The 13062-nt window shown below is 37.0% G+C and overlaps 1 protein-coding gene across 7 annotated transcripts in view; it reads left to right on the top strand.

Annotated features, from left to right (window-relative positions):
* PTPRD (protein tyrosine phosphatase, receptor type, D) overlaps positions 1-13062 on the top strand; it is a 462557-nt gene that overhangs the window by 304650 nt on the left and 144845 nt on the right. For all 7 annotated transcript variants that reach the window (XM_011969903.1, XM_011969901.1, XM_011969904.1 and 4 more), the window contains one exon: positions 6649-6761. In XM_011969903.1, coding sequence (XP_011825293.1) covers positions 6649-6761 — 113 coding nt within the window. The remainder of the gene's footprint in view (positions 1-6648; positions 6762-13062) is intronic.

The following is a 13062-nucleotide window of genomic DNA, read 5'->3' as shown; positions in this document are numbered from 1 at the left end:
CCTGTCACTCCCCTGCCACTCCTTTTGACTTGGATAACTCCAACTCTTCTTTTGGAAGTAAGCTAGGATGCTACCTACTTAACCAAGGCTTTCTGGGTGCTTGTCTCATCTTCTATCCTCTCTTCTCCTCCCCTCTAGCAGTTCGGGCTACCTTAGGATCGCTTTTCCAAGACTCTTAAACTACTTTCTACCTGTCAATTATAGAACCTACTGCATTACTGTCAATTCCCCTTTTCTTGGCACTCTGCCTCCAGTAAACTGCGGGTCAAGGACTCTGTCTTATTCATTATTGTGTTCCTACTGCCTAGTAGAGTGCCTGGCACACAAAAATATTGAATAATTAAATGTATACAAGTCAAACAGTATTAAACAAACTCAATTCCTTCTATGTGTTGACTCCATCACTCAATATCACCTTTATTTTGGCTGGCAAGAGTTGCAATAAAATCCTTGGCCTGTAATTTAAATTTACCAATTGTGAAAGCTTTCAAACTTAGATATTTGTACCACATATGTACCCAGGTGTATGGTGAGGCTGACCTTTATCTAGAACTATGCATTTGTGCATATGAATACTCAAGCAGCCTTTTAATCCATAGAACTGATAATTCACTAGGTGGTTTTCCATCCTGAGGCATAGATTTTTCTACAGCTGATTCCCTGATAAAGTCATTGATTTAAAAAAGTGAGCAAATTGGAAACATTTATGTAGAATTTTTTTTAACCTGGCACACTAAGTAAATCACTTTAAAATTAAGAATAAGAAGAATTAACCAATGTGTTTGATATCATTTTCATCATTTACTTTGTATGTGTGTGTTTGTGCAATTTAAATGTGGATGTTTTATTTTTGAAAAGAGATGGATTGAATTGTCTCACAGGGCCAGATATTCCAGCCACTTGGGTATATATTTCATTGCATCAAGAAGAACTTAGTACCTTTATTTTGCAATTGGGAACTCACTGAAAGCTTTGCAATTTGCCTCACAGTGACGATTTTTAGATTAATTGTTTTCAGGAAAAGGTTATATGCTGCAGAAATAATACGGTTATTTAAACAATCAGCATAATATCACAGGTGAAAGGAGCTATAAGCATGAACTAGTTGTGTTCACAGACAGCACCACAGACTAGGAAAATACATATTCTGTCAATGGCTGGTAATAAAATGTTTTTCTGGATGAGCCCAACCGTATAAATGGGCCATGCTCTGTAGATTTATAATGATGAGTATTATATTTTCCTAAACTGAAGATGCGGTTAATCCTTCATTGGAAAAAAGATGTGGCAAGAGGTATTTGAAGAAATAATTTCTGCCACCTTATTACCTTTTGGTATAGTATTCAATTGTGCAAATTTCTGTATAGTTCAATACAGTTTGTAGATATTTAATATGAAAGGAATGACATACCTCTTAATTGAAGGCTTTTTATTTTAAATGAATGAATTTCTTTTGCGGAATGATGCTGTATTCCCATTGAATACATTAGTAGTTTTCTCATAGCATGTTTTTTAAAAATCAAATTATCTCTCCACTATCAAACACTTCCTGGAATATAATTAATTGTGGCATTATTTTATAGGTGATGGATAAAAGTGCATGTGTCATTCACACACACACACACACACGCACACACAGTGTATTCAGTGATGTAACTTCATGTCAGAGCTCTGTTTAGTTCATAATCAGAGGTCCATAAATATTTTGATTCGCTGTCGCTTCCGAATGTATGTCAGTTGTGTGTCTTTACTTGTGAACACTATTTCTTAAATCTTGGTTGTCATGGTTATCCTTGTTACCATTGGCCAACTAACATTTAGCCTTTCTTTTTCCTTTTTTTGCTGCATTAAAATGGAGCAGTAAACCCGACAGGTGAGGAATAGAGAACAAACCCCTTTCATGTTCAGTAAGAAAAAAAATAAACTGGTAGACTTCGGAGTTGTTGAAGAGGGGAGGGCGGGGCTGCATACAAAAGTGGAAGATGGGCAAAGCCTACATATACACAGTGACTTCATTAAAATGATTCTGGGGAAGATAAATATTTTGTTTATAAAAGAAAAAAAAAACAGATTAAAGGTGAAGTCTAAAAGATAGTACACAAACCAATATCTGAGTTTTGTTTGTGGTGAAGATTAAAATGGGCATTTGTGTGTGTTGATGTGTTTACAGCGCAGAAATGTGAGGTGTCTCATAAACTGTTTTGTATTGTTTTGTTTTGTTTTTACCAAAGATTAGTTTTCAAGTTTGACTACAGATCACCTAATGATATTAGCATTTTCACACCCTGCAAATATTGATGACAGTGCCTTAGTGAGAACTCTTCCCTAATTCAAAATTATTATCCATGTCTCCCAGTCTGGAATAATAATAGCAATAATAATAGCTAAAATATGCTATGTGGTTATTGAATGATTAATCCAAACTAACCTTCTAGCTTTCTAACTCATATCTATATATTCATATACACTTATGTATAAATATGCATATAACATATATATAAATTCCTGATAAAAATCAAACTACAAAAAACATCTCAAAGATCACCTACCTTTCTCCCGGTGCCATATTCCAGTGGTTTCCATTGAGTGGCCTCTGGACCAGCAGCCATAGCACCAGCATCACCAGGGAACTTGATAGAAATACACATCCTCGGGCCCCACCTCAGACCTACAAAATCAGAAAGTCTAGGCATTGACCCACCAGGCTGTATTTTAACAAGTCTCCCCAGATGATCCTAATGCATACTAAAGTTTGAGAAGTATTGCTGCATTATTTACACTAAAATCACTTTACATTGGTCAGCAAGCCTCATGTTCAATGATAAGAATTTTTAAACCTCTATGAGGGTGTCTTTTTTGTGTGGACATCTCTAGCGTCCATTTATCCAGCAGGAAAACCCATGCAGAATAGTGTGTGTTTTTTTGTTTTGTTTTTGTTTTTGTTTTTGTTATTCAGCCAAAAGACGAAACACTTTAAACTCACTTAAAATACTACCTTTCATCGGCCGGGTGTGGTGGCTCATGCCTGTAATCCCAGCACTTTGGGAGGCCGAGGTGGGCAGATCACTAGGTCAGGAGAGCAAGACCATCCTGGCTAACATGGTGAAACCCCGTCTCTACTAAAAAATACAAAAAATTAGCCAGGGATGGTGGCGGGCGCCTGTAGTCCCAGCTACTTGGGAGGCTGAGGCAGGAGAGTGGCATGAACCCGGGAGGCAGAGCTTGCAGTGAGCCAAGATCATGCCACTGCACTCCAGCCTGGGCGACAGAGCGAGAGACTGTACCTTTCATCATAACACTTTTCCCATTTTACAACTTAATCAATGCTTCCTTTCTCTATTAAAATGAGAGAGTTGAGCCAAAATTTAGACATCATCTTCTAATCTCCCTCTGTTTTATACATAAAGAAACTGAAAAGAAAATTTGTAGACACATATCAATAGTGACAGAGTTGGGATTACATTCTTCATGTTATCAGAAACAAGTATTTGGATTGATTTACTTGAATATTGATAGTAGATATTTCTAACAAGTATACCTTTCTTTCAAAAAGCTCTGCTCACATCTCTGTATATCTTTGTTTCAGGACCATAAATATGATCTTTCACTCAACTTCCCTGTTATTTCTTCCCCCCTGGCTGGGAGCCTAATTTTTTCTTCCCCCCTAGATGGGACCCTAGGAGAAAGCAAATGCCCCATAGACCAGAGTGGCATTTGTGTTGTGTATTACCCACATGCCAAACAACTGCATGCTTGTATAGTATTAGCAGTTTCTGATAGATCCAAAATTTCAAGTGATCTTCCATTTCCTTTTCACCTACATAACTCCTCCACATAGTAGATACTTCTCATTGCAAGAAATAAACTTACACTAACATTTTACAGTCTTAATAGAAAAAATACATAGTATAGCAAGGCAAAATTTAGAATCTGTTTGTAGTCATTATTCTTTCCATTTTTCAAACTGAAAATGAGAATGATGAGACCTCTGAAATTTATCAGGAAAAATGTTACTACTTACATTCATGTTGGGCCTAATTTAGACCATTATATGTCTTTTAATATTTTGTGAGAATGTTTTAAAACTCTTTAGTATTATTAGCAATGATGACCAAACTCTTCATCTTCCTCATCTTTCCTAGAAATGTTTTCTGTGTTAGAAAACAATCATTCTAGCACATCACATAATAGGTGTTTAAAAATAATGTGATAAGAATGTGGACAGCCAGAATTGTCCATGTTGTGATCATTGAAACAAAACTAAGCAAAATACATTTAAGCAACTGGTTTTCTATTTGGCTTGGATTTCAGGAGACTGAGGTCTTGGAAGTAATTTCATTTGAATAGACAATGAAAGAGAAGTTAGTTATTAAATGTCAGTAAATCCCTCCCTGTTCATTAAAATTGTGAATTGTAATTTTAGTCCTATGTCTTGAGTTTTCTGAGACTCAACATCTTTGCAACAAGATGTAATTCCTAACTTTCCTGGAACCAGAGAAATTGACTAAATTACTTTAGAGAGTTTTCTTTTCTATCCCTCCAGCTCAGTGTCACCCACCCCAGCCTCAGGGAAAAAGAAGATAAGGAGGTTACCCTACAATACCTGTAAGAGTAAAGTAATTTTCTTGCCCGGATAGATATTTCTAATTCTGGTTTCCATAATCTTACAAGAATGGCAGAGCCACGTTGGGAAGAGAGAAAAATCTAAATTTTTGTCATAGTGCCTGACACATTAGTAAAGAAATGCATCTGTGCCAGCTTAACACAAAATGATCAAAACATGAGAAGGGCCATTGGTATTATTTGAAATGAGAAGACCAACCACATGTTTCACATCGAATTGGCTGGCTGGCTGCTCCCAGTCATGTTTCATTAACCCATTTTGATTTTGCATCTTCAGTGGTAAAAGGAATCTCTTAGTGTGGTGAGGTGAAGACTCATAGCATAGACACAGTGACATTGCCTACTCTGAAACTGGTCATCATGTCCTCCTTTCACATGATCTTCTGAGCCTGTCTTTTTCTTCCTCCTCATATCTTTTTCACTAGCCCTTTGTCTCTTCTCTTTCTTTTCTTCTTTTCTACTCCATAGAACTGGAGCTGCCAGTGCCTTGGCAGGTCTCAGAATACTGCTCACCTCTGATTGGTGGAATGGTTTGGCAGTACATTTTGTCCCAAGGCTGTATCTGACACTTTTAGATAGAAAGAGGAAATCCTGAGACAGGTTACTCTAAGGTACCGAGAAAGCAACATGTCTAATAGGACTGAGCCATGAAAATGTATTCCATCAAGGATGTTTCGTCAAAGGCGTTACACTTGAGCAAATCATGTGCACTTTCCCTTTGTATCAGTCTTCTCTTCATCCCCTGGTTAGTTTTATTTCATACAGATGAGCAGAAATGGGAAGAAAGGCTATTTAGCAGGAGTCCTATGGCTAACCATAGAACGGCCTGGGTGGCATTGAATGAGAGCCCATTGCCACAGCAACACTAATGAGCTGTACCACAGTCACATCGAACAGAGGAAAGTTCCTAAACTGTGCGGTACCTGTTTCCCCCAAATGAAAATGCCTTTGCTTTGAGCAGCGGTGAGATACTGGGACTGTGACTCCGGCATAGAGATTGCAGGCATTAGTATTTGGGAAAAAAAGCACTATTTGAAAATGGCTTCTGTTGATTAAATGGGTTTTTAATCTAATTCAAGCTGGAAGAAGATAGTTATGACTCTGTGATTAATTTTTTTATTGGATAAAGAAATCTTATATACAGATCTGACATTTCTTGCTTAGAAATTAGTTAAAATTACATAATGAGAGCTTAAATGGGGATAATAAAGCTAGTAGATAGCTTTTAAAACAAAGTTAAAATGTATTGTGTGAAGAATCACATTTATAACAAGGCACTGTCAATGGCACCTTGAATGATTATCAGGAGAGCTGATCTACCCACCAGGTGAAATTACTTTTTCTCTCATCTTTCTATGAACCTTTCATTAACAAAATATTAATCACAGCTTAGTACTGTTAACAGCTAACACTATTTTTTTTTTTCACATTTGAAAGAGAAGGAGGAGGTTTGTTTAACCTGGTCCCGATTCTCCTAGGTATTAGGATAACTTGGCATCTTAAAAATGCACTTGTATTTACCTGCCGTATGGGAAAATCTAAGGCATCTCCTCGCTGTAGTCACCACTTATATATACTTAGGGCAAAGGTGGACAGATTTAGCTGTTCAGCTTAAGCTCAGGTAGTTTCTCTGCGGTAACAACAGTCTTAGTATTGGCAACTCAGGGGTATCCTCTCCTGTTCCTCACAAATAGAGCTAGTAGATAAGAGAATTGCTCGATAAGGGTCCACGTGTATCTCACCAAGATCCCCTTGAAGCCAAAAGGCAGAGTTGCTGAATTATTTAATCATACAGTTGGAGCAGGACTTCGAGATCATCCACTTAAACAAAAATTTTAGACCTGAGAGAACAATTAGGCCAAGGGAAGAAAAGCAACCTGAACTGGGTCACAAGTCAGCTGGGTTAAAATGTTGTAAACCCGAAAACTTGGGAGGTTGCGGGGGAGTGCAGGTGCAGCTCTCTGCTTTTTTATCTGTTTCCATTGATTTTTGTTTTCTTCTTAAACTTCTATTTCCCCCCTATAGGAAGAGGGCAGAGTCCGACTCTAGAAAAAGCAGCATACCGAACAGTAAGGAGATCCCTTCACACCACCCAACAGACCCCGTAGAACTGAGGCGCCTTAACTTTCAAACACCAGGTAAGAACCACCACACATCTAATCCACACACAGTCTTTACCAGAAGTTGTATAGCTCAATTGATATTAAGAGTTGAGGCCCGGCGCGATGGCTCACGCCTGTAATGCCAGCAGTTTGGGAGGCCGAAGGGGGCGGATCACGAGATCAGGAGATCGAGACCACCCTGGCTAACATGGTGAAACCCCGTCTGTACTAAAAATACAAAAAATTAACCGGGCGTGGCGGCGGGCGCCTGTAGTCCCAGCTACTCGGGAGGCTGATGCAGGAGAATGGCGTGAACCCGGGAGGCGGAGCTTGCAGTGAGCAGAGATGTCGCCAGTGCACTCCAACCTGAGTGACAGAGTAAGACTCTGTCTTAAAAAAAAAAAAAAAAAAAAAGAGTTGAAGGTATCACTTTATTTTGAACCATTTTGTTCATCCTGCTCTTTTATTTTACTATTATGGAGGCTTGCCCAAGCAAAAGTCTGAAAGGAAATTAAGTTCTATATGCAAACCTGAAATGGGGTGGGGAAGAAAAAGAAATGTGGTTCTCCTTCAAATTTTGGAAGAACTGTAGTCTTTATAATAATATCTATCATTTTTATGGGCGTGAGTATTGTTTTTATTATTTCCAATGACACCAATCTGGAAAGAATTCAGTTTCTTATCTTATCAAGTGAATAAATGAGTAAACGGATGGATGACTGTACACATCTTTCACCCCATGGGAAAGCATAGATTTGTTCTGTATTTTCCTTTTTGTTTGTGTTTATGGCACTCTGAAAGAGGAAGGAAGAAAGGGAGGGAGGGAGGTAGGAAAATGAGGTAAATATTTTTAAATATTACCTCTACTAAATGTCACTGATCACTTCTTACTAGAGAGAAACATAAAGTGACTGAGGATAACAAAAATTATACTTGTTTCTTAAAATAAAGAACATTAAGTGCCTCAACAGAGGAACACTACTATTCCTGCTGAGGGGCCTTCAGTACAATTTTGTTTATTCAGGCCTAGATCTCTTTTGCTTTCATTCAACTAAAGCATGTGTATACCAAATGAATGGCAAATTATGAATGGCAGAGGGAGCTGAAAATATAAAACCGAGTGACCCTATCTTAATACGTTATGATACTGAACAAAGTGAAGAGCTAATCTAAGAAGTCTTTGGGATTAAAATGTGACTGTAGTGTTGTCCCACAAATTGTAGACAAGTTTCTTTGTGTCGTATGGATGTTCTGATTCACAGTATGATACACTGCAAATGTATTACAGTACACATTTTACAGTGAATTATTTTGAACGTGGTTTATTATGTTCAGCATATTTTCTCTTTTACATGTAGCTATACCATAGTAACTAGTAACTCTTCAATTGAAAGAAATGGTTAGCATTTTCAGTGTGGCTATACAATCATCATAATGTTGGTATTCAAAAAAAATTCTAACTCATATGAGGTTAGACTTAAAAAAAAAAATTATTTCATCATGCACCGGGAACGTGTGCATGATGATTGAACAAACTTGTGTCATCTTCCAGGATAGATTGTAGCCCTCTGGATGCATCATATTGAGTCACCTACTCAGTACTTTATTAAGGCAACTTGATATAAATTAAGTTACTGTAGTAAATTTCGTTGGTTCAGCGCTTTTTGAAATAGGTGGATACTGACTACTTCAGGCTATAGGCAACTTCTTTTTGTTTTTCATTGTTTGTTTGATTGATGGATTTTTTGAGAGAGGGTCTCACTTGATTGTTCAGGCTGGAGTGCAGTAGCAAAATCATGGCTCACTGCAGCCTCAACCTCCCAGGCTCAGGTGATCCCCCTACCTCCGCTTCCCAGGTAGCTGGGAATACTAGGGCATGCCACCACACCCAGCCAATTTTTTGGTTTTTTTGTGGAGATGGAGCTTGGCCGTGTTGCACAAGCTGGGCTCCAACTCCTGGGCTCCAGCAATTCATCTGCCTCAGCCTCCCAAAGTGCTGGGATTACAGGCATTAGCCACCACTCCTGGCCTACAGGCAACTTCTTAATAATGGACCCAGGAATTTATATTCCTTTCAATTTGGCAGATTCAATGTATAGAGGACCCAAAAGCTGAAGAAATGATGTGCTACATGATTCTTTGCATTTCTTACCTCATCACCCTTTAAAAGAGCAACATATTGTGGAAATAGAAAAATGGATCAGATTTCTCAGTACCTTGCGACTATCTCTGCACTGCCCCTCCTTCCTCTGTTTTTCACATAAATGTCATTTGTGCTGGAACCAACCTTGGTCTTCCACCAGAGGCAGAAATACGGTATAAGGTTGAGCAGAAAGGCAAAGGTACCCCAAAAGAAGAGAGCCAATGAAAGTGCTATGCCTCACCTCCTTTAGCACCAGCAGAAAATGTTGCCAGAAGTAAATACAAAGCAAGAATGGGAACTATGTAGAGAGAGTGATTAGCAGGTGCTGGTGACTGCAGGTAAGAGAATAGGAATGTCTTCAACCAGGAGACCTCTGGCTGCAAGTACCTTTCACTTTCAGATGTAATTTTGCAAATATGGCCAAACTCAAGAATTCTATTGGCCATTTAATTTTCCCAATGTATTTGGGAAGATTATATCCATTTATAGAGAGAATCTGTTAAATTTTATATAAGCTAGCAGAAAGAAAAATGAATGTTAGAGTTGTAACATCTCTTGTATCACCAATGACTTTACGAAATTAAAATGGGGACCTGAGTATAAAGGAAGGTGTCATTTAACTAAAGTTAGACTTATCTTCTCAAATGGATGAGGGAATAAAGTGGACAAAATGAGATAAGAGAGGAGCTGTAGTAGAGGAGGAGACTAGAAAAGGAGAAATTGTCCTAAGATCCTGGCACATCTGTTCACTCAGGAAGCAGTACATTATGCCCTTTAGCTCAGGTAAGCAATTCACTTAAGCTTGATTTGTTGAAATTGTTTATTTGCCATCCAAGCTCTATGGTGTGGCCTGCTGTCTGGAAAATTTATACCGTTTTACAAAGGAAATAGACTCTGCTGTTAATGTGAAATTCATAGAGATGTGACCATTTGCTTCAGGCTGCATAGATTTTAGCCAGTGGCTGTGAATTACCTTAATTACTTGTCAATAGGATGAGAGCAAAATGTGGGGTTATTAACCCAATAACCCTTTTGTGCTTGTTCGTCTCCTCTTTTTCACGAAGAAGCAAGGGTTTTCTTGGAAAATGAAATAAAATAATCCTTTATTAGGTGTTGCATAACAGGTGCTATGATGCTTAACTTTTAGGTTTTTAAATTATTTACATTTCACTATCTGAAATGTGGCTTTTTAGTATATTATATCTACTATGAATGTATAATTGCTTATCCCCAAACATTATAACACTTTAAAATATTTATTAATAATATACATAAGTAGAGAATTAATAATCCACATCTTCTGTTAAAAAATAAAAAAGTCTTTCAATGAAATAAGATGGCTGTGATTTATATAACCAGTACCTAGTACAGAGTTTGTTCCCGAAGGCAAATTGATTTCCACTTCTGATGGGTCTGTTGTGAAGGATAAAATAGCAAACAAACATTACAATTTGAAATTCAGTAGGCCTTTCAGAAGGTAAAGAAAGCACATTGCTTCGTTCAGTGATTCCATAAATTCTACTTTCTCAAAAAAAATCATTTTGTGAGTGATAGATTCATTTACATTCTAAGTTATTTATTCTTTTGGAGAATCTAGATTTAAGGAGTCAGATCCTTTTTTCCTTAATTCTGCCTGTTATTCCCAATTTCATATAAATGTAGCATTCCAACAATCTAAGTACGTCAAAGAACTGTGCCCTTAAATGCAGTACAACAAACACAGTTGGGTCAGAAAGTTAAGATTTCCGTCCACTGTTGCTCAGCTAAGGCACAAAGAGAAGACAGAGAAACGTGCTTTTTTGTCAGTATAACCATCCTTGTGAGGTTGGAGAGTGTGGGGAGGAACATTGCTTTAGCACATTTTCAAACTTTTAGACGAGAATCAAGTCACTGTCTGACACTGCTGAGAGCCTTCCAAAGAAGTAGCTTGGACTTAAATCTGTACGGAGCACTTTAAGGAGTTGCTGTATCTTCTCATTCTGAAGTCTCTGATGCTGCTGGCAGCTAGAGGTAGTTCAGGGCTGAAGCCCACTAGTCCATTATTGGCAACAAAGTTCTTGGTCTTTTTAGCATTAAGATGAGTGAAAAAAGAATCACCAACCCAGCCCGTTCTGAAAAACCATTTTATTTTTCTCTTATTGAGCATAATGTAATTGTGACTTAACCCATTGCTGCATCAGAGACAATATGGAATTGTTGAATAAATTTTTTTTGTCCCCCTAACTGGTAGTTTTTCTAGGACTAGGACTAGATTTAGGATAAACAGTCTGATAGGATTCCAGGATGCTGCATAGTGTTAGGACTAATCTGTTACTTAAGTGATGGATTCACATGGTAAGTCTGGACAAATATACAGGAATATTTATCATTTTTTGTGCTTGCATACTTTCATTATTAAAGTATCCTTTACAATGAAAAAAAAAATCATGTCAGTCTGTGAAGCACTGTATGTAAGCACCTGAACAGGCTGGGGAAGCTCATGCTTTCACAATTGAAAGCAGGCACCTCAGCTTGTAAGTATTTTGCACGATTGTAAATATCTGTCTTATTGTAGTTCAGATGGCATTGTATAGCCAAGTTATATTTGAGACAGCATGAGCTACCTCATCATTTAAGAGAATAATGATTTAAACAATAAATCATTGATTATTAGTGTACAAGGTCAGCCAGAATTAGTGTGGAACAGGCAATTTAAGTAACATCAGTTGTTTCACCAATAACTACCAAATTAAAATGGGGACTTAAGTATATAGGAAGGTATCATTTAGCTGACGTTTGACTTATTAGTTCTAACAGATAATGGAATAAGATGGGCAAGATAAGTAAAAGGGAGAGGTGATGTAGTAGAGGAATTTACTGGAATTATTAACTGCTGATCAAGTTTTACAAGTCTTTAAGGTCTGTGGAAGAAGGGAAGAAAATACTCACTTATAAAAGATGCATTTAAAGGAAACGTCCATTAAGCTCCATACATCTCTGTAACCAGCAGTAACTGGGTGTGCACTAGGATGGGTTAATAGATATGTTGCTTGTTAAACAAAAATGAACTGTGTTAGCCTCATTTGGAAAGAAAGTTTTCTCTTTCTTTCTTTTATAAACAATTTCCAAATTATTTTAGTCTGTCCCTCCCAGAGCATCTTCTCTTTAATTTCAAAGGCAACACGTTTATTGGGAAAATTTTGGAAAATAGAAAATAAGTTTGTTAACAGTTATTGCATATAGATTGTGGCCATTTAGGTGTTCATTATACTACTCTTTAACTTTTTGTACATTTGAAAATTTTTATAATTGTATGGTGGGAAAGGGGCCAATAAAAGCACTTTTAGAGAAGAAAAATTACTCTTCATCCCACCACTTCTTTTTTTCTTTTGTTATTTGACATATTTAAAATAAACATTAAAATATTTTGTCATTACTCCAATTTAGTCTCCAGAAATATCTGCCATATACAGTATATACAGTTTCATGTATATCGTTCCAGACTTAATTTGTATATGTAGTTATTTAAATGATCTAGATGTGTATAAGAGACAGGTATATACAGTTTCATGTATATCGTTCCAGACTTAATTTGTATATGTAGTTATTTAAATGATATAGAGTAGGTAGGGAGGAGTGTGTGTGTGTATGTATGTCGTATATGTATACACACACAATTTGCTGTTGTGACATTTAACTATATAAAAATTGACCTTTTTCAAGTGAGTGTATTAATACGTCTTATCTTCTTTTTAACAGCGCATGGCAATGATGGTAGTCAGTTCTGTAGATATAAAAATGTATTAACTCGTTCCCTATTAGTGGAGGCTAAGTTATTTCTCATTTTTGCTATTACAGATACTACTGTATTGAACCCATATATTTTGACACCATCATTGCTATTTCTGCATGGCAGACACCTGAAAATATAATAGCACGGTCCTAGGGCAGGCACATTTACCATTTTGATAGAGAGACCCAATTACAGACTTTTCGAAATATTGTAAAAATCCTTTACTGAAGGTTTGACCCCCTCTGGCCCATGGCCTCTAGAATTGGACAAAATGATGAAGATAAATATAATATTATTAAAAGATGGTGATATATATTAAAAAAAAAAAAACAAATCACTAATATGTGTTCATTTTTCTTCTTCTTCCCAGCAAAGAAAATTTAGAGGTTGAGGATCTTAGAGAAATTCACTTTCTTTTCAGT

This window comes from Mandrillus leucophaeus, unplaced genomic scaffold (genome assembly GCF_000951045.1).
Source record: "Mandrillus leucophaeus isolate KB7577 unplaced genomic scaffold, Mleu.le_1.0 Scaffold92, whole genome shotgun sequence".
NCBI lineage: Eukaryota > Metazoa > Chordata > Mammalia > Primates > Cercopithecidae > Mandrillus > Mandrillus leucophaeus.
The sequence above is the reverse complement of the archived record's forward strand: the minus strand, read 5'-3'. Positions and strand labels throughout refer to the sequence as shown.